The following is a 22877-nucleotide window of genomic DNA, read 5'->3' as shown; positions in this document are numbered from 1 at the left end:
CAATATTTTGAAAGGCAGAATAACACTGAGCTCAATAAATATATTGGCCACGATAGAAGAAACTCCTGGGCATAGCCCAAAAGAATCAGAGAATTACAAAATTCCACAAATCGAAGGGAATTTAGAGTTCATACAGTCCAACCAGCATACCGTTACAGGAGAAACTGAAGCCCATAACAGTTGCCTGAGTCACTCAAAGTCATGCAGATATCAGGACAGAACTACAACCAGAACTCAAGGCTCCTAACTCCAAACCAGCACCTTCATCATCAGTGTTAACTTGCTTATCAAGCAAGTCACCTCCCCAAGGGCCGAATTCTTATGCCAGGATAGAGGACCAAGGATATCAGCCTCTTCTTTCAAAGACTAATATAACTTCTCTAACATGAGATTTCTACATATCAGGAGGAAGAAAAAAAGAATGCAAAAGTTTATCCTAGCAAACACATTTTTAATTGTCAGGAAGATAGGATCAAAGGAAGAAAAAAAGGGTAATATTGGATAACAGATCATTAAAGTCCGCTCTTGCTGCTATAAAAAAAAAGAAGAAAAGAAAAATTGTAAATTGACATAAAGCAAAAAAAAAGAACTTAGCCTTAAGTCCACTGCTCATAAAGCCAATCCATCATCATTTAAGAACCTGCTATGTTATTTTAAGAGCTGAGACATGGAATTTAAAGATGGGGGTTGGGGGGGAATCCTAATTAGAGACTCTATTCTCAAAGAACTGAGATGTCAAAAATCCTCTGTCAAATATCACTGTCATCTGAGGCAAGGACCCTCCCTCACTCCCAGGGCATAATGAATGCATTAAGGAGGTTGGCAGTCAGCTCACATTCTTCCTCTCCACCCACGTTATTGCATTCATACTGGGCCATTTCAATGTCCCCGTGCATTATTCATTCATTCAACACCATAGCCTCTTGGTTCCCTGACTGCCATTATTTGGCAAATTTCATCTCCCCTCAGTTTCAACTCACTCTCATGCACACACCCTAGACCAATGCCTCTCAGTCTTTAATGTGCATACAGGTCACATAGGAACCTCGTTCAAATGGAGATTCTGATTCAGTAGATCTAAGGAATGAGGCACCAAGAGTCCTCCTTTCTACAATCTCCCAGTTGATCCTAATGTAGCTGCTCCAGAGACCACCCTTTGAGTAGCAAGACCCTAGACCTTGTCATCATCTGCTCTACTTTCAAAACCCTTGACAATCTCTTTTTGACTACAATCTCCTATTTCCTTCTGCATGTAGGACAAGTTCTTTGAATTCAGACTTGATCCTCCTTGACTCCCCTCTATGCTTTGTCCAGCCAAGTGCCGGAATGGAGCAATTCCCAATAAAAGGATGAAGCAGGCAGACACCATGTTATTCAGGCAGAGGTGCCAGTGGGAAATTGGAAGAGGGGGGCCTGCCACTCAGGAGAGAGGTTGCAGTTGGAGATATAAATTTAGGTGCTATCCACATAGAGGTGAACATCCCGCCCAGACAAGTGGATGTGCTGCCCAGAAATAGTGTTTAGAGAGAAAAGGGCCAAGGGAAGAACTCTGGGAAACACCAATATTTGTGGAGCAAGTGGGAAAGAGGATTCATGAAAGGACACTAGGAAGGACTGCAGTGTAGGCAGAGAACTTGGAGACGGAGGTCTCTTGGCAGCCAAGGGAGGGGCAAATTTCAACACAGAAAGAGACCTTTCCAAACTACTCCTCTGTGAAATCCCTCCGGTCAAGCCAGCTTATTTTGCTCACTATTCCCTAAATGCGTCTAAAGGCATTCTTACTTCTGAGCTTAGATTCACTTAGCCTCACTTAAGAGGCTCATTTGTACCCATCTCTTCTTACCTGTCCTTCCAGAGCCACCCACACAGATGCTGAATTGTCCTCACAGGACCTGACACAATGCCTTGACCAAAGGAAGGACTTGGTAAATTCAAACAACAACCATCTCCAGGCTTAACTATATGCATGCTGATGCATGGGGTCAAGCGGTCAGCAAGAATATATGTGCATCTAGACAGCCTCGCTGAGCAGGGAGCCTGACTCCACTCGGACTCCATCCCAAAACCCTGGGATCATGACCTGAGCAGAAGGCAGATGCTTAACCGACTGAGCCACCCAGGTGCCCCTCCCCAAGAAATTCTTGGACATGGGTTTGACATTAAATATATGTCACTGCTGAGTACAGAAAAGGAAAAATGTCCTAAAATTGCAATGCATGTAATTTGTATGGCAACAGTGGGCAAATTAGGGTGCCAATCTGACATGGGGCCATTTACTAATAGAGAAATTAAATCTTTAAGATCTTTACGATGGGCTGGAAACACAGCCATTTGGCTTCGGTGAGTCAGTAATTATCTCTCATCGAGAGAACAGGAAAAGGAAAGAATAAAGGAAATAATTATTAAAGATCCCCCAATTTAGGCCAATTGTCAAATTATTATACAAAAAAAAAAAAGAAAAGAAAATCCTCCGTTCGCCTCCTCCCTACCTCCAATCACAGCCTGTGGGAGCAAGATTTTTAAGAACTTTGCAAAATGAAGCAAGCTCACTCCAGGATGGGCGAAAATCAGGAGACAAATACTAATCCAAAATAATTTCCTCCAGCTTGAGCTACTTTCAGATTTCACGCCTGGGAAGAGGATTGGGCCCCTGGCAACATATTATTCTAGTTCCTCTCCTTTAACAATTGGCCGGCCCCCAGAAAGGATGTCACATCCAACTACTGCTGCACGCTGCTTGCAGGACTACGGGATGTCCCGCCCTCGGCTGCCGGCCTCTTTTCTTTGGACACTATCACTTGAAGCCCTTAAGCTTATAAAACCCCTTTACAATCATTTTCCATAACTTCCAAGAGCAACTCGGTGCGGTTTTCTCCATTTCACAGATCAAAGTCTCTGGCACACAAGGTGGCATGCCCCGAGGTCATCAATTGTTTTAATGCCCATTAATTAATATTTATTGAACCACTGCCTCAGGCTCTTCCACCGCATCCACCCACACAGAGAGCAGCATCACTGGCCAAGCCTTATGAACCAGAGCTCTACCCTTGGACTTTTAAAACCCTGCAGCTGCCTTCAGCATCAAACACCAGGATCCTGCGTTAGTGCAGTGGGCCACAAGGCTGGCCGGGCCCGTCCGCCTCCCTTCTCCCAAGCCGGAAGGCTGGACACGTGGGCATTCGCTTCTGGTTCCAGTCACTTTATGCGAAACGCAGAGTCTTCTTGCTGCTGCTCTATCAGTAAAGTGCAAGGCTTCGTATCAGGGAGCTGAAGAGCTGCTCCAGCCAGGGGGTGATCTGACTAAAGCCAGGCTTCCCAAGCAGAGCTCTTAGAGAAAGAATGAAACCTGGCCTATGGGAGATTCTTTCACCTCCTCCTCCTGACAGCAAAATACCACCGTTAGGCTCGTTTACTGTACGCCCTCCTTTTCTAGGTTCTTCCTATAAATGAGATATCCTGGTGGTGCTAATCTAATGAACCCCAATATCTTTGTGTAAATGAGTTCCTCACCATGTGGGAAAAGAGGGAGGCTGAGACTCTGAGCCTCCAGGAGCACCAGGGGAGAAAAGAAAAAAAAACAAATCAGAGCTTTCCTCCTCGACAATTTTGCTGTGGGCTCCTTCACTGGCACCAATGGGAATGGGTATAATCGTTCGAGCGGATTCATGTTCTCGTTGCAAGCTGAACTGGTAATGTAGCCACAATCCATATTTTAAGTGATCTGACTATTCTAAAAAGAACTTGGATTGTGTTTTCATTGTGAAGAATTTGGCCAAATGTGCTAAAATGCCCTCTACTCCATGCAGAAAAAAAAAAAAAAGTAAAACAACGCAGCCTTTCAATTGTGAGCCGTATTTCCCCACTGCATTGCTATTTTAGTCATGCATATTTGAGTATGTTGTCGCCATTCTTGCAAAATATCTTTCTAACTGAAATTATATCACTGTACATAATGGAAATAAAAAAGCAGTGATTGTCTTTCAAAAGGTCAATGAAACCTACTGCTTGGAAAAGTCCTTTTTCATAGGTACTGTGGTTCTTCCTTTTTCAAACATTTTCAGATTGCACCTATTCAGTACTATTTTTGCAATTAATAAATCCACACCTGCCAATTTGTGAAAACTCACAAGCAAATGGATAATGATTTACAATCAAACAAAAAGCACTTCAGTTGGGAGGTTCCCAAGTTTTTAAAATATTCTAATTTGGCACAACTAAAGCTATTTAAAAGTTATAGGAATAAGCAGTTTCAAAGCAATTTTCCTATTTCAAGAAAAGGAAAGTGACTATTTTTTAGATTTCAGTGCATCTTTATTTAAATGTGCTTTGAAAGCCAACTGGTATTTCTTCAGCTAGCACAAAGAATGGCTTTTAATAAGCCACTCCTTTTGCAGTGCCACTGTCTGCCTGATTACATTTTCCTAATAAAACTAATCTTATTAATATGTTGGCATGTGAACTCATTATTTTTCTGTTGTTAAAAGCCAACTTGTGGTTCACTTTTACTCTTTCAAATACAATTAGCAAAGCTCTCCAGTGCCTGAAAGCGCCTTTTCATTTGGACAAATTATTCCCTGGCTGGCTTTAAAGAAAGGGGGTGAGGACAAAAAAGGGAGCTGGCCGGTGGGCGGTGGGGGGAGGTCCTCCTCTATTCTGATGCATCTCTGGCAGACACAAAATACGCACCATCTCACCAGAAGTGGGGCAAATACGGCTTGCATCCATCAGCTGCATTTTCTGCTTTCATGACTTTTACTGAAGAGCTAAATTTTAAAACTCTCAGTAAGAGTATACAGAGTCCATTAAATGATATTATGTAAGGCAAGAGGGGGTGAAGTGCCCGGCCAAGATTTTATTGATGACCTGATAACTTTTCAACTGATGTCACCTCCCACACTGTTCCTGTGCAAAACCAGTGTCAAAATACCAGCTGGTTTAGACAGTTTTACTGCTAGGCCATCCCCTCATTGAAGGAAATGAGAGCGGGGTTTTCCAACATTTTGGGCTTTCCAAAATGTAATGTGTGGCCTATCTAAACAATGATTTATTAAACCTGTCTCTGTTCAAATACCTTGGCTAGATACATCGGCTGCTCCCCAGGCTCCCATTTCATTTTGGAGTGTCAGTGGGAAACGTGGGAGAAAGACAATGCCCAAATAAACATCCCACCTCCCTAACAATACTGCTGGGCATCAAACACTGCTGGAATATTTGTTTAATTAGTTAAATTTTCAACTTTTAAATAAGGAGAAAAAACAAGCTATGGGTGGCCTGCTAACCTCAAACAAGCAAATATTCAAGGTTATAAAATCACCCCCTGCTCAGAATACCTGGTTAGAAATAAAAACAGCATTTACCAAATTCTACCCCAAGTCAAGAACAGAGGTGGCATTAAGAAGCATGAAACTGAATTTGAAAGCCAAAGCACTAAGGATGCAGCATTATTTCATTAAAAAAAAAAAATGGACTCTACGCATCCATTTATAACTAGAACACCTTTTTGTAACAACAAAAATCCATTTCTGAGGTTCACTGGAGAAAGGCTAAAAAACAGTTCTGATCCATTCTTAAAAACTAGGCTCTAATTTTGTGTTTGCAAAAGTTACACTTGCAGCTCTCTTTGCTAAGGCAAACTGAACACAGAGCACTGCAATTCCTTACGTATGCAAAGGTGAGTTTTGTATATTCAAACACATGCCATAGAATGGTGACCATTTCAAAGCTGAAGAAAAGTTGGTCCTTTGTTCTTAAAAACTGGAGTAATGAAAATTTCCAAGAGACTATTCTGATGTAAGGTTACAAGCAGCAGAATAGTACATTGTAATAAGTCTCCTAAAATGGGGGGGGGGGCGCGCCAAGGGGGCCTTGTGATGATTGTTACACTGTGATTTTTCAGTAAAGGATATGTACATTCCATACCCAGATAAGGACAATGAAATGCAGCCTCTAAATTAAGACCAAAGTCAGAAAAACACTTTCAATATGTAATAACAGAAACCTGGGAATGGGAAAGCTCCTTGAGGTGGTAGCCCAAATCTCTGGTTTTATAATAGAGGAAGCTCCAAGAGGTGAAGGGACCTGGCCAAGGACTTTCTCAGCCCAAGTCCACTGCCCTAGTCCATGGTCAGGAAGTCTGCCTTCTCTCCTACAGCCCTTTTCCAGCTGGATTGCATTTGGCTCTAGAATAATGCTGTCTGCAATAGTGGAGATTAGTAGGGGTTGGATCACATTCAGAGGAGACAGTCTCTGCTTTGGAAGGTAACTGAGACATTGGGGCCCTCTTAATATCTTCAAATGTTTTTTAACTTTTTTTTCTGAAGTATTTTGTTTTACAATAAAAGAGTCCTAACAGATTCTAGAAAGGGTTTTAAATTGCTACCACTGCACTATGATAAATTACAAATAACCTGCCAGGACACAAACAGCTCCCATTATTTTTATTTAAATATCCCATCTTTTTTTTTTTTTAAGATTCTGTTTATTTATTTGACAGAGAGAGACAGAGCAAGAGAGGGAACACAAGCAGGGGGAGTGGGAGAGGGAGAAGCAGGCTTCCCGCTGAGCAGGGAGCCCAATGTGGGGCCCCATCCCAGGACCCTGGGATCATGACCTGAGCCGAAGGCAGACACTTAACGGCTGAGCCACCCAGGCACCCCTAAATATCCCATCTTGTAACCTTAAACTGAGTCAACTTGGCTTTTAAAAAAATCTACTTTAAAACCTAAACTTCTACTTGGACTGGCAACAGGATCCCTAGATGATGTTCCTGTATGTGTACAAAAGAATCATTTTTCAAGTGAAGCTGGTATATAAGCTATGTAAGAGGAGTTTAGCCCTAGACACAAAGTAAAATAAAAAAAGACGGTCTTCATACCCCAGTATAACAAACCTGTAAAAGAACAACCTTTTTCTTAGTATTACTGTTAATGTATGTTGCTTGTGTATAATTGCTTTTAAAGAATCACAGAAGGCAGACATGTCTGTGAGGGTGAAAAAGTGAGCACTAACCTAGGAAGTCAAGAAAAAGTAGCCACTAGAAGGGAAACGAGAACCAAATAGGAATTTCTAAAGGAGCTACAGCATTTGGGACCAAAAGAAACATGATAGATCCCTCTCTCAAACACACACAACTCTCTTCTTTGCTTTGAATATAATGAGATTAACCTCCCACACCTGTCACTACCAAAAAACAAACAAACATACAAAACAAGATGGCATCACCATCTTTGAATATTTGCATTGTCCTGAGATTCAACAATCCAGGGAAACTTCTGGTAACACACACATTCCCTCCAAAATCCCTACCAAGACAACAATAAAAGAAATTTTTAAGGTGTAAACTTGTAAGTGGAAAGGGTATGGGAAGGAAATAGTAGATGAGAAATGTCAACAAAATTTTGGAAGCTGGAAAGGGGTAACCGACACAATAGACCCAAGAAACTAAAACTAGACTGTGCACAGGAACAGGGCAGGGAGCTCCAATAAAAAAGAATTCTTGAGGGGCACCTGGGTGGCTCACTCGTTAAGTGTCTGCCTTCGGCTCAGGTCAAGGTCCCAGGTCCTGGGATCAAGCCCCACATCGGGCTCCCTGATCGGCGGGAAGCCTGCTTCTCCCTCTCCCACTCCCCCTGCTTGTGTTCCCTCTCTCGTTATGTCTCTCTCTGTCAAATAAATAAATAAAATCTTTTAAAAAAAAATTCTCGTAAAGAAGTTCTAGAATTGGAGATACCATTTACCTCTGGAGGCAGGGATGCCATGCAATTGAAAATGGTGGGATTAGTTGAAAGTCTGTATACAGATCATTTCAACTCAAATGCAGCTCCCTGCCCCTCCCCGCCCCCACCCCCAGCCCCCGCCACACCTTACCCAGAGAAGAAATTGCCCCTTTCCTTCCAGACAGAAAACAGGAGGTTTATTGGCTAAAAGTGCTGACACAAAAAAGATCTGAACAGGAAGGTATCAGGCACAGGTGGAGGAGCTCAGATGAAGCATAAAACTGAAAATGAGGTTTAAGTGAAAAGTCTACAATCCTAAAGGTGAGGCTTCCACACCATGTTCTCCGAGAATGTAGGGAAGCCTTACAACTCTCAAGAAGGGATTTGGAGGAGAATTCTTTAATGAACCCGATAAGCCTAAGAGAAACAACCTCCAGCTAATCATATTCGATATAACCCTTTGAAAAAACTAGCTCTATACCTTATTGCCCTACAATAAAATCTACCTCTAAACAAGTTCCCATGTACACAGACCTTCTAGATAGCCTCTTTCATGGATCACCCTTAAATATAAATAGCTAAGGGTTACCAATAGTTTAAGAAAACCTTGTAATATGAAAAAGAAAGAAATCAAAAGTGATATTTTTTAAAAGGAACTCAAAATAAGCAATGAAAAAGTAAAAGAAAACTTACAAAAAACACCTTGTCTCAACAAAAGTAAGATACCAGAATTGTAAAAAGCATCTTTGTTTTATGTTCCCTTAGAAAAAATTCTACTTACTAAATTGTGACAGTCCACCAATTATCAAATGGATCCCAACTTCAGATAAGTTAAAATGTGAAAGAAATGTAATCTAGAACTGATGAAAGGGTATACGCAGAAAGATAAGATATTGAATCCAGGAAACATTGTCAGGGTACTATTTTTTAGAAAGAGAATAAGAGAGAGCTCTTGGAAATTAAAAATATGATAGCAGAATTTTAAAATTCAATGGACACTTTGGAAGATAAAGTTGAAGCAGTCTCTCAGAAAGGAAAAGAAAAAGGCCGAGTAGGAAAATGGGAGAAAAAATTGAAGAATCAACTGAAAAGGGCCGACATCCAACTTTAAAATTTCTGGAAAGAGCAAACAAAGTGATCAGCGCAAAGATTTTAAAAGACCCACACCAAGACACATCATTGTGAAAAACGGGAGCCCCAGTGAGCCAACTGTCTGCCTGTGACCTCCAATTCATTTCCCTCCCTGCATCTGCTTTGCTCTGCTCTACATCATAGGAGGATGAGTCTTCCAGGCTGCATTTCCTTGTCAGCTGACTTCTGGTTGGTTCAGCCAACAGGAAACACTGATGGAAGAGTCAGGAAGAAGGGAAAAGCCGACATATTTCCTCTTCTCTCTCATCTCATCTTAGGAAGAAGCCCTGGCAGAGGATGCATTTCTTATGAGCAGCCCTAACTCTTTGGTCCTGGTAAAACTATTTCTTTCCTGGTCCTTCTAGCTCTGGAAGTGGTAACAGCTTTTGCTGTTGCTAATTTCTGGCTTGCCTTACTATTCTATTTGGCATTTCAGCTTTTCTTACACCTTACAGTTAGCTTCTCCTATTAAATTCCTTCTGCTGAATTACCTAGTTTTTCCTGACTAAACCCTGATTAAACAATCAACAATACAGAGAAAACACTAAAGGCTTCTAGAGAGAGTGAAAAAAAAAAGTGACATGAAAAAGATAAATAATCAGAATGGTAATACCAAAAGCTGCAAAATAATAGAGCAATGACATCAAAATTTGAGGGAAAATTAATCTTCAAGCTAAAATTTTATACCCAGCTAAATAATCGATTATATATAAAAATAAAACAAAATGTTTTCTAATATTCAAAGTCTCAAAAGATTTTCCACTCATATCATCTTCTTCAAAATTAAGGTGAAATTCAACTAAGAAGGAGACTTGATATCCAAGAAAAAGGGGAACTAATACAGGAGAAAACTGAAGGACATTTCCAGGTTGATACTAAAGGAAGCAATTACTCTAAACTGGAGCAGGAAACAAAGTGCTGAAGAAGAAAAATCATTAACATCATTCTAAGGAATGAGAATGAGGGAATGAGAATCACATAACGAGAACTACACGGAAGCAAATAAAAAAACAAGGAAATTATTAAATTCAGAGAAAAAAGCCTACACAGGAGAGGAAAGGTAATCATAGAACACCACATGGTTCTGCTATGTGGTTCATTATATATATGGTCATAATACTAATAGCTCTGAATGTGGGGGGGGTACTTTTCTTCAAATTTTACTTTGTGAATGTACCTTTAACTAAAAACTATGTTATAAAATATTGGGAGGATGGGAGGAAAAGGAAGTACTTGTAGAGAAAGTGTGTAAAGGAGCTAAATCTCTTTCCATTTTAGAAAAAAAATGAGATGATACCAGATTTTACATATCAAAAACAGCAGCATAAATAAGCTATTTTAGAAATATAGAGGGAAACAGCAGAAGAAGCCAATAAAAACATTAAGGATTATTGCCTCTAAGGAATGGGAGCCAGGAGCAGAGAAGAACAGGACACTGCTGTCTGTCCATAACTCTTACAGTACCATAAATTTATTTTTAATTCCATCTGGTTTTTTTTCGTTTATTGTATTCAATCTAGAAAGTCATGTATTATTTTGGTTTCAACAACAACAACATCAGGGGAAGAAGGTGAACTTCACCCAAAGGCAGAGCCAACTATTTACGAAGCCAGCCAGTGAATGGGCCTCAGAAGTGCCAAACACAATAGGGAGAATGGGGCAAGGCCAAGAGTGGGATTTACACGACTGAGAAGTCAGACAGGCTGCCAGAGGGGAAAAGATGTCTCCAGCCCTGGCTCAGTCTAAACTGAGAAATGGTAGCAAGGATAAATTTAAGTCTACCTCTTCAAGACATACTGTGAAAACACTAGGAATTGGAAAGACTAGACTGACTCTCTAGTCCAAAATGAAGGAAGGAAGGAATGACCTGGTATCTCTTTCATCTCAGCAATAAAACTAACGGTTTTAGAATTTAAGATTAGGAAATCCTCCAGCATTTAGGTGTTTCTTCATTTTCTTCCAGGGGAGTGAGTTTTCAAGGCAGCTGTGTGTGCACAACATTGTACCTTATCCGTAAGAAAAAATACAGCTTCAGACAATAACTGGGCAAATGGTAGGCTGACTAGCCAAGGTCTAATTCAATGATTCTTACTTCTTTGTGACACTGACCCCATTAAGAATCAGGTGAGAGGTACTGGCCTCTCTCTCCAGAAATATACACATGTTTGTTTACACACAAAAGTCTGCACATAATTATAAAGAGTTAATGCACACTAAGGCAAGAGACCATTATCCACTTAAAGAGGTCATGGAAACTTGGATGAATTGGGAAGGAGCTTCCTCCTAAAGAACTAAGTGAACCCACTCCACTGTGGTTGATTTTATTCCTCTAGGACCATGGTTATTTTCACACATGCACCACATACGGTCTGCTACAAGATAAATTGTCCACATCTCTGTGAGTACCATCAGTATATGCGAATGTTCTACACTGAGGTGCATAATGTTTTATATCCATGCTGGCATAGAAATGTGGCTCTTGTGGGCTTCCAGAGCTCATGGCCATGGATAGACCTGCTTAAGCATTTTTAGGTGATGAGGATCTCACCCAGGATTGGACCACTGCATGGTCACAAATCAAGCTCACAGCCATGCTCTCTGGAACACTCAATGAACGGTATCTCATGATCTATAAAATAATGATTTACACTTCAGAAGAAAACAGGTTGCTGCAGATGAAGAAGAGACAGAGCTCTGGCCAGCTTCCATAAAGCGTGTAAAAGAGTAAAGAGAAACTGATACCTTAAAAGGGTGTATTTGGTCAGCAGGGTGCAGGAAAAGGTAGGAAGGACTTCAGCCTGTGTTGCCTGCCAGGCTCACTTGTAGGGCCCAAGACATTTAATCTTCAGGTCACAGGCTCACCCCCATATTGGGTGTGTTGTTAATAAAAGGGTCAGACTGGTGTCATTGAGGCAGGAGTCAGGGGATGCAACTAATCTTGGCTCGGCCACCACACAGCACATTCTAAAGCCAAATACCAGGGCTCTAGAACTGGAACCACTCACATGGCAAAGGCCAAACACCCATTAAGATGCCCTTAAGTGAGAGCCACCACCCATGTAGGCAACACAATAAAAATCAGCAGAGAAGGCCAGGCAGGCACTTTGCAAACACTTGTCCTAGCCACGCTGGGAGCCCCTCTGATACTTGAGGGCCTCTCCCAGTGGAGTTTTACTTCTAATTTGAGATTTCTGATGACTCCCAGAGGGTCTTCAGAATCCCCATTATGAAAGCTATCCCCATTACTATCCCCCAATACAATTTCCCACAGTATAAGTGACACTGAACTCCTCGCTTTGTGGACCTAACAAGGTCTAGGCACAGGATTCCATCACCACCCAACATTGTTATATTGAGTGCAGCATCCTGGTTATATTTGGAAAGGCCACCTCACCTGCCTGGGCCTCAGTTTCTACCTTTCTATCACTGTGCTGGGAATAGGTTGGATTTGATGTCCTCTGGTTCAATAATAACTAAAATAATAAGCATGATAATAAAAGTTTATTTTTATTGGCTGCTTCCTTTGTACCAAGCATACAACAAGGGGAAGCAAGAATGAACAGAAACAGACATAGTTCCTCCTCTCACAGAGTTTACTGTCTGGTAGAAGAGGCCAGATTTAATTAGAAAATCCCACACATAGCTAAAGGCTATGACGGGAAGGATCAGAGTGCCTTAAGACAGTCTGGAGTGTCAGGAAAGACACGTCCTAAGAAGGTGGCACCTGAGTTGAGAGCTGAAGGGTAAGTAGGAGTACTGGATACTGTAGGCATGCAGGAGCATCATGTACATTGATCTGGAGTATAAGAAACAAAAGTAAAAGAAATAACAACTATCATCCATTAAATATTTACTAAGTGCCTGGCATTGTGTTAAATATTATTTATATATAATTCTTGAGTTCTTTCAACAGCCTTGTCAGTTAAAAATTATTTTCCCCATTTTATAGTCAGTAAACTAAGGCACAGAGCTTCCCAGAAATGTGCCCAAGATAAGAACAGTAAGAGGCAGCGCCAGGTCTATGAAACCCCAGCCTACATATTTTAACCATAGGCTACGCTGTCTCCAGTAGTGGCTCCTGGGCTCTCCTAAAACATGGTGTATCAGAATGGAGTAGGTCTCCACTGGGTTCACTAGTAAGAGGACAAATGTACTTAAAAAAAATATTTTTAGGGGCGCCTGGGTGGCGTACTTGGTTAAGTGGCCGACTCCTGATTTTGGTTCAGGTCCCCATGATCTCAGGGTGGTGTGATCAAGCCCCACATTATAGGGTTCTGCGCTCAGCGGAGAGTCTGCTTTGGGATTCTTTCCCTCTCCCTCTGCCCCTCCCCCCACTCGCACAAGCACTTGCTCTCGCTCTCTCTCTCTCCAAAATAAATAAATACATCTTTTAAAAATATATATTTTATATTACCCATAGGAATGGTAGAAACATCATCATAAGACACATACACTAATAACTAGACCATTACAGTACATGCAACACATACAGTCCCAATGATAGCCCAGCCCTAAGCAGTCTGATTTTCTATCACGCCACACACATGCACCCGCCAAACTACCCACCAAAGATGAAGGAAACAGGAGTAGATATTTGACCCAGACATTCTAATGTACAGGCTACCAATAGCCCTTGAGATGACACAGCTGAAGAAGCTGCACCCAGGCAAACATGCGTACGTTCAACCGTAATCTTATTCTCCAAAATATGACCTGGGAAATGGAAAAGCTCAAAGTCTTGAAGTGTAGAGAGAGCAGAGTTATGCCGGGAGTGCAGACATTTTTAAAATTAGAAAAATCTAGTAATAGAAGTGATTAAAAGTTACAAACTTTCAGGTATAAGATAAATAAGTTCTGGGAATTTAATGTAAAGTGTGATGACTATAATTGATAGTGTATTGTATGTTGGAAAGTTGCAAAGATAGTAGATCATAAAACTTCTCATCACCAGAAAAAAAAATTTTGTGACCATGCAAGGTGATGGATGTTAAGTAAACTAACTGTGGTAAGCATTTTGCCATATATGCATATATCAAATATTAAATTTATATGATGTTATATGTCAATTATATCTCAATAAAACTGGAGAAGAGAAAAATCTGGTAATGCAACTTAGTACATTATAACAGAATAAAGAAAAACCCATCTGATTATCTCAGCAGATGTAGAAAAGGCATTTGATGAAATTCAAACACCCCAACCTACACAGGTGATAAAATTGCATGGAACTTAACACGCACACTCTATACTACACACACACACACACACACACACACACACACACACACACAGGACTAAGGTCAGTGCATTGTGTCAGTGTCAATATCTGTATTGTGATCTTATATATAATTTCCAAAATGTTACCAATGGGGGAAATTGGGCAATGTATACAAGTGATCTCTCTGTACTGCATCTTAAAACTGCAATTATCTCAATTAAAAAATCAGCTTTAAAAAGACAGTGCAAGAGGTGGAGATTGAGGAAAAAAGGGAGAGATGAAGGAAAAGATCGATTTATGGAAACAAAATGGCATTAATCCATCAAAATTTGATAAATTAAAAACATAAAATAGTAATTTTATTTTAACAATCATACCCCCTCCAACTTCCCAAGTTTCAGTATAGGCTATGAAAGTTTAAAGTTTCAAGTTTTTGCATTTTGAGAAGATCACAACCTTTCCAAGGTTGCTGCCTACATACTAAATATGATGAAAGCAGTACTAACATATATGACAGAGGGTCAGGGATATATTACAATTTACAGTGCCTACAATACAAACCTGTGTCCATCGCCTTTCCCTAACGTCCATTATATAAACTCCGATGCTTGTTATGCTACCTTTGTTTCAGTTATTCTAATAAAAGATATGGTTTGCCAAAACAAAACCTCACCGACAAAGAATAGAAAGGAACTTCCATAATCTAATAAGGACTCTCCCCCAAATCCCACACTAAACATTATGCTTAAATGGTGTTTGGAACAGATATGAAACCGTTATGTGTTCTTCATATTAAAGTTAAGAACAAGGCAAGGATGCTCACTATCACTGCTTTTATTCAATACTGTACTGGGATCCTAGCCAGTGCCATTAAAAGTTTTAATGTAATTAGTTATATTTAATTTAATTTAATATGCTTAATTTAATGAAGTATACTTTTAATTAAGCATACATAGGAGAAGAATTGAAAAGAAACAAAATTGTCACTATTCACAAGTCATGTGATTGTTTAAAAAAATGAGTGGTGAATTTTAGAACTAATAAGAGTCCACCCAAAGTTGCTGGATTTGAAATCAACAGCAGAGGCTGAAGTGCTGGATTTGAAATCAACAGCAGAGGCTGAAGAGCCCGTGATGAGTGTCATGAACTGAAGTTCTAAGTAAGCAGGTAAGACAACCCATTAGTACAAAGAAGAGAAGCAGAAAGACCTAGGAAAGAGCTGAGCCCTAGAATGAAGACCACCAAGCCTCGCTAGCTGTGTTAAGCGTCTCCCACGGCATTAGATTAAGTTCTAGCACCTGTGAGTCCCAGCTAGAGCAGCTCCTGGGTCTTTGGCTCCCACATCTCCCTCTTCCACAATACTCACCACAACTACCTGTCCACACTAACCCGATGGCACTCAGAAGAGCCCAACTAAACACATAAAATACGATGGGGTGCGTGCGTGGGTGGCTCAGTCAGTTCAGCATCTGACGCTCGAATTCGGCTCAGGTCATGATCTCAGGATTGAGAGATCCAGCCCCTACCCAGGCTCTGTGCTCAGCAGGGAGTCTCCTTGAGATTCTCTCTCTCCCTCTTCCTCTGCCCCTCCCCCCTAAAAATAAATCAATAAATCTTAAAAAAAATACATAAAATATGAAAAGTAGACACATGTTCAGAATTGAAATTATTTGAGCTCTAATTTCTACTTAAAATTATAATTTGTATATTGTATTTGTATAATTGTAATCTACAAGCACAACTAATCTCTAAAGCACTAGCACTTGGTTTGGAATATATTATAGATCTTTATAGTAGGTACAAAGGTACACACTTCTTTGCCCAAAAAGTATCGTTATGTGGGACAGTCTCTACTGTGACACTTGAACTTCAACAGCTTCAGGTACAAGGCCACATAAAAATGCTCAGTGCCTTTACATTCTTTCCTATTCCTGAGGCAAAGGATTTGGATGATGACAATACTATCGTAGGTTTCCTCAGATCTGGGCTCTACTGCAGAAGCTCCACTTCCTTCATAATTCAGAACCCACTGTCCAGTATGGTAGCCACTAGTCACACATGGCTACTGAGCATTCGAAGGGAATTAAGATATGTTGTAAGGGTAAAATACACACTGGATTTCGAAGACTTTACACAATAAAAAGAATATATAATCTCATCCATAGTTTTTACATTGATTCAATCTTGAAAGAACATTTTCTATGTGAGTTAAATAAAATGTAGTATTCAAATTAATTTCACCTGGTTATTTTAACTTTTTAAAAATGTAGCTACTAGAAATTTTAAATTACATACGTGGCTCACATTTGCAACTCACATATATATATATATATATGTATCTACTGGACAGTACTAATTTAGAAAGTCAAAAGGTATTTTAAATGATATGTGTATTATATATAACACTTAAGACATGAATAAACATGTTTATAAGACCCTTTATGTCTTTTGATAGCAAATTCTTATAAAGCCAGGAGTAATATAACAATAGTATGAAAGAGGCATCCTTTATGGAGCTCCAGCTTTCTGATGGGGATAACACCAGATGCTTCAGGTAGATTCTCTGTAATCCTCCCAACAGGGAGGAGTAGTTTGGACCAGGGAGACTGTGTAATTTGCCCTAGATCACACAGCTAAGAAGTGTTAGCTTCGGGCTCTGAATGTAGGTCTGTCTGGACCCTGCAGTCCTTCAACTAAAGAAACTGAGAGAGGCCCTGTTTGGAAGTGCCCAAGTGAAGCTGGTCTTGCGAAGACGGTCATTATCCACTTCGGGCAAGAACAATCCAAAGCGGTATCTCCCGTTAAGAAGGTGTCTCTTTTCTGCCTTGGACACTGTGGAGTGAACAGTGTTGAAAACCAGCACAGGCACCCAACCGGTCTGAGGAAGCCACGGCTCACCCTGCTCTGAGAACGAATCTACAGGAATGATGCAGAGTTTTGAGGAACCAGAGGTGGCAGAACAAGGGTGCCAAGCGAGGTGTGGCCAGCCGGCTTCGGTGCCATCTCTCAGAGGAGCGACTCCGCTCAGCCCTTAGCATGGCCAAAGCTCCTGACCCTTGTCCTCTCTTGGAAAATGCATCAGTAACAACAGCACTGAGGAGCAGAAAGCTCTAGAAGCCCCAAGGGAAATGACGCTGCCACAAGAGACAGGGGCAGACTCGCCAAAAAGATTGCCATAAGGAAGAGACTTCTAAAACCCAAAATATCTCCTGCCATCAGGCTTTGGAAAAATTCGGCATGCAAAACTTGGGCACGCCATCATCCATCTTCCCCCCACAAGACGCTCCCAGTCCGATAGGCGCCGGAAGTCTACCAACATCTGCTCAGCATCACCACAGGTACCCACAAAAAGCAATTTTCCTTCCTGCAGCAGTTGGAAAAGTGGGGTGGGGGGTGACTGGGGGGTGGAAGCGGGCCAGAAAAAAAACACACAGAAAGCTCAGTGACATTCAGACACGAACCTAGGAGTTTCTGAATGGTTCAGAATGGGACACTGTCACCTCTTATTTAATTAGAAGACTGTTTTCGGGATGCGGAAGGCCTAGGCCCGCAATCAAGCACTTACGTAATCCTCCTCATTGAGTCCTTGTTTCTCAACAGAACTTTTCACCTCCATGGAAAACTTCTCAAATTCAGGCTTCACTGTCCTCAGTAGGGTGATTGTTTGGAGGGATGAGTATGCTTGCTTAGCTTCAAAGTCATGTTTGTCTCCTCTCTTCCACGAGCCATCTCCTACAGAGAAATAAAAATATTTATAATTCCAAGGCAGTCACCATAAAGGGACCATTCTCCCCCTTCGACTGCAGCATGTCACTCCGTGTTACTTTTGGCAGCTGGGGCAGACGGTATTGTCATAGTCGTGCCCTTGGACATAACCTGACGATGCCAAGATCCTCAAAGGAGAAGAAGGCCTTTTGGACGCCCGTTCCTTTGAAATGCGAGAGACAAAGCAAAGCATTCTAGAGTTAACTGCTTTATAATAACAGCGTAACTATAATTTTCAGCCCCCGAGAATTGCAGCCCTGCAGGAGTAAGAAGAAAGCTTTTATTCCTTTCCATTCACTTTTTTTTTTAATATCTATAGTCAACTGTGGAGGTCAACCGAGTCGTTACTACAGTACGATACACCTGAGGTTGTGTGGATGTGAAACGACAGGAACGCAGTGTATCACAACGGAGATGCGCAAGTATGATAAAGTGGGCGCTATTCAGAGAAAACCTTTGGAGATTGAGATTATTGATATTTTTTGAACTATTTCTGGAATCTCCTCAGAATGAAAGTGACTTAGGTGACCATGAGGATTTATCTCTCTCTAGTGCTGGCAACCTCATATAAAAATTATTTTTTGGACAATATTCATCAGTGCATCAACAGTAATAAAATAAAAATTGCTAACACTTACTGAGCACATATATAATAATAAAAGCTCTATTTATTGGGGCACCTGAGGGGCTCAGTCATTTCAGCATCTGCTTTCGGCTCAGGTCATGATCCCAGGGTCCTAGGATCGAGTCCTGTGTTGGACTCCCTGCTCAGCAAGGAGTCTGCTTCTCCCTCTCCCTGTGCCTTTCCCCACCACTCATGTTCTCTCTCACACGTGCTCTTTCTCTTTCTCAAATAAACAAATAAAATCTTTTTTAAAAAGCTCTATTTATCAAGCACTTTATATGTATGAATTCATTTAATCTTCACAAGACTCCTTGGTTTGGGTATGTTATCCATCCTCTTTTACAGATGGGGAAACTGAGGCACTGAGAAACTGGGTCCCCCCTGCTTCACAGTGCTCCCTTTCACAAAAGCAAAGGCAAATTACATGGATATGATTTAGTACTCTTCTCTTTATGATCTCATTTTTGAGGAAACATGTGGCCTGCAGGACCCCAAAAGGAAATGTGGACCTCTAACATTTGGCAATAAACTGTTGTTTCTATGAATTATACTTATGATCCCTACAGCTCTCTGGAGTCACAACAAAGAATTCAACCTGCTGGAGTCCAGCACCAGAGCCATTTGTTCACACCGAGCCCCTAGTCCACGGCGCACCCCTGGAGCCCAGCAGCTGAGGAGCGAGGAGGATGCTTGCGGAGCGTGCCGCCAGGGCTCCGCGGATCTCACTCTCTTACAGACACAGTTCAAGAAACAGTTGGTGGCTTGGGAACTTCTAGCCCCGCTTAAATCAGACAGATAGTAATCAGCCATGTACCACACGCAAGGTTCTGTGATCGCCACCCCAGCAGACGTTACGGAGGTCTCGAACAGCCTCCACCACCTTCAGGAGAGGGATTCGGAGCCGTCCGTGTGAACAGCTGAAGTTACAGCAGGGAACAGCTAGCTCACTGTGGCAGGAGGCGGGGAGTAGAAAGAAACAATGTGGAGGGTACAGATAGAGGCAAGGAGCTCCCACACTCCCAAGGGGGAAGGTTTCAAGTGAGGAGGAGGCATTGGCTCCTAAGTGTGTGACTAGGATTTTAACAGAAGGCAAGCAGGATGGAAAGGTGTGCTTGGCCAAGCCCGTGGCACAGGCAAAGATGCAAATGTGCATGCCATCCAGTAGGCAGCTGGGAGCCTCAGTCTCGAGCACAAGAAAAGGCCGAGACAAAGAATTTGTTTGTGGAGTTATCTGTGTAATGATAATCCTAATAATAGCAACCATTTATTAATTGCTTCTATGTGCCAGGGAGCTGTTAAAAGATAAATAGACAGAGCTGAGGACAGAATTCATTAAGGACTAGATCCGTTCTCGAGGAGCACAGATTAAATTTCGGGCCACCAAACAAAACTTGACAAAGTCCTCCTCCATATGAAACCTCCCAAACACCAAGGAGGCGACAGTCTGCAGGGCAGGCAGCCGAGCCTGTAGCGAGGGAGAGCTGTTGTCCCTGCCCCCAGCCAGGGGGAGCCCAGCTGCGAGCTCGAGACACAGACAACATGGCCTTTGTTAAGGAGCCAAACCCATTTGCCAGGAAGACCCCCAATTCTAGGAATGTCCAGAACATCTTCATCCCAAGGAGGAACCCATTTCTTTTAAGCGTGCAATCAATATTTATTGATTCCTTTATAACTGATTTGAGATATCAAGACAACAGGAGTCATGTTCTGTAGGCAGAGGGTCAGAGTTTCTCAGCTCTGGGGAAGAGTACTCTCCAGTTGCTTAAGAAAGAAAATTCTTAACCCTGAAGGGTTCTACTGCAGAGTTAGACAACACACACGGAACTAGAATCAGCAACTATGTCACTCACTGAAAGAGGAAAACACTTTTCCCAAGAAGTGAAATCCAATACAATAGATCTGTTTACCGCAATCCAAAGGGTAATAACTTGGGAGTTCTGTCTTCAAGAAAAAAAAAAAAAATGGAAAACAATCATGCTTAGTAAATCTAATCCAAACTAAATGCTTATCTAGTCACCACCATAATCGATCCTGTGACTTCCTGCTTTTGCGGGCGTTCCTTATTGTAATGTGTCAGTAATGTTGCCCACACCCAGGCTGTTGAACACTGGAAAAGCAGAGTTGGCTTGGCATGATGCCCCATCAGTAGGGACAAATTTAATTCAGTAGACAACTGGGTGCCTCTGGAGATTTACGAGTGTAACAGAAGAATGACATGATCAGAATCAGGCCTTGGGAAATAGCAATGGATTAGAATGGGGAGACACGGAAGGTTCACAATCACAGCCGTCCAGGCAAGGGGTTACGAGAGGCGATCCAGGGGAAGTCACACACCAAAAAGCTAAGCGTGCTTCTCTGAGTAGCTAGAACCATGGGCAAGTTTTCTTTTCTCTTTTCTCTTCTTTTCCTTTTTTGTGTTTTTGGGAATCTAGTGAATTTTCAATAGTAAACATTTACTGCTTTTGGAATCGTAAGAAGAGGGAGAGCCCCTGAGAATGAAAAGCAGAGGACAGTGCAAGAGGAATCTCAAGACTCTACAAGAGTGAGGGAGAGAGGGAGTGAGGGACAACAGAAAGGGAGGCACATCACATCACATCTGGTGACGCCAGAGAGGAAAGGAAAAGGAGATGTTATTAGAGGAAAGAGCAGAGCCAGATGGAGGAGGAGGGAAATGACGTGGAAATGGTAATGATTTCTTTCAGTCAGGGTCACGGTCAATCCAAGGTGACAACACCAGGCTGGAGCTGGAAACAGCGGTCTGAAGCCAAAAGAGGAGTGAGCGCTAGAGAGAGTGTTGGATGTCCTTTCCAGATGACTTCAAGTTAGACCAGGGCCTAACGGCACTGGATAAGAAAAAAGGAGAAGGGCTGACCACAGACACTTTGGGGATGATATTTCTAGTGGGCAGAAGTACGAGGAGACAGAGAGGAGCTGACAGAGAACCAAAGAATGCCGTGCGACCAACACTAGGAAAAACAGGTTTCCAGAAAGAAATTGGTGAAAACAAAATGGAATGCTCTGGACTAGACCTGTGCTGCCTAATAGAGCAGCCACCAGCCACATGTATGACTATTTAAATTTAAATTGATTAACACTAAATAAAATTTAAAATTCGGTTCATCGGTCACACGTGGCACATTTCAGGTGCCTGGTAGCCACGTGTGGTTAGTAGCTGCCATCCTGGGCAACACAGAACAGAACACAGTCAGCATCACAGAACGTTCCATCGGACAGCACTGCTTTAGAGGCACGGAGGCTTGGTCTGACCTAAGACTAAGGGCTTTGGTGATGAGGTCATCGGTGACCTTGACGATAACACTTTCAGAGTGGTTACTGCTAATGCCATCTTCTTTCAGTGGTCCTGAGCAAGGGATCAAGAAGAGGAAAAAGAAGGCTGCTAGCGAAGAGTAGGGCAGAGGAGGTGATCCTCTGAGGTTGTTTCAGGAATGAGGAAAAGTGAATTTGCTTTGTTCTGTTTTAAACATCATGGAGTCCCAAGTTTGTGTTTAGAGTAAGAGCACAGGATATTTGTGAAAGAGGAAACAACAGGGGCGCCTGGGTGGCTCAGTCGTTAAGCATCTGCCTTCAGTTCAGGTCACGGTCCCAAGGTCCTGGGATCGAGCCCCCCATCAGGCTCCCTGCTCTGCTGGAAGCCTGCTTCTCCCTCTCCCACTCCCCCTGCTTGTGTTCCCTCTCTCGCTGTGTCTCTCTCTGTCAAATAAATAAATAAAAATCTTAAAAAAAAAAGAAAGAAAGAAAGGAAGGAAGGAAGGAAGGAAGGAAGTAAGAGGAAATAACCTGCTCCCACCAAGCCCTGTACTCAGCAGTCCTGTGGCCAGGGGTCTGGAGCTGGCAAGAGGTACCCACCCTGGGATAACTAGCTAAGAAATCACAGAATATGTCCAAGAAATGAATGCCTGGAGCTCCCCTGGGCGGGCTGTGTAGCAGTCTGGCTCTTGACCTCGCCTCACCCGACCCTCTCCAAATGTCCGGGTGTTACACACTTGCCATGACCTAGGCTGGTCCACTTGCTCCCATCAGTAACAACAGCACCGCTTATTGGGCGATGCCATTGTGAATGGCATTGCCAGTGGCATTTCATTCTTCAATCCTCATAAAAACCCCATGAGAAGGATGTAAGCATAAGTGCCACGTTACAGACGGGGAAACTGAGGCTCAAGGAGACTGACGTGCCCCAAGTCACTTAGCCAATAAACAGAAGACGGATTCAAGTGCAAGCCAGACTCCAGACACTGGTGCCATGCTGTCCCTGCTCTATATTCATTTCCCCAGAGTTTGGGGTGTTCCAAGCCTTAAAACTGACCATGCAATGGGATGACAAAAGTGTTAAGAACAAAAGTAACACAGAAAGAAAAGTCAGAAGAGGAAGTGTCTAAATGTGGTTTGACAACCGTTACAGTTG

General features: G+C 42.1%; 1 protein-coding gene across 12 annotated transcripts in view; it reads right to left on the bottom strand.

Moving 5' to 3' along the window:
• Positions 1-22877, bottom strand: part of NPR3 (natriuretic peptide receptor 3) — a 119933-nt gene that overhangs the window by 35906 nt on the left and 61150 nt on the right. For all 12 annotated transcript variants that reach the window (XR_014146868.1, XM_081825964.1, XM_081825965.1 and 9 more), the window contains one exon: positions 17630-17796. Coding sequence is in view for 11 of the 12 variants with exons in the window: in XM_081825964.1 (XP_081682090.1) it covers positions 17630-17796 (167 nt within the window). In the remaining variant the exon portion in view is untranslated. The remainder of the gene's footprint in view (positions 1-17629; positions 17797-22877) is intronic.

The sequence above is a fragment of the Leptonychotes weddellii genome, chromosome 7 (assembly GCF_054177405.1).
Source record: "Leptonychotes weddellii isolate Sample4059 chromosome 7, ASM5417740v2, whole genome shotgun sequence".
NCBI classification, from domain to species: Eukaryota; Metazoa; Chordata; class Mammalia; order Carnivora; family Phocidae; genus Leptonychotes; species Leptonychotes weddellii.
Note: the sequence above shows the minus strand (reverse complement) of the source record. Positions and strands in the feature narration are given on the sequence as shown.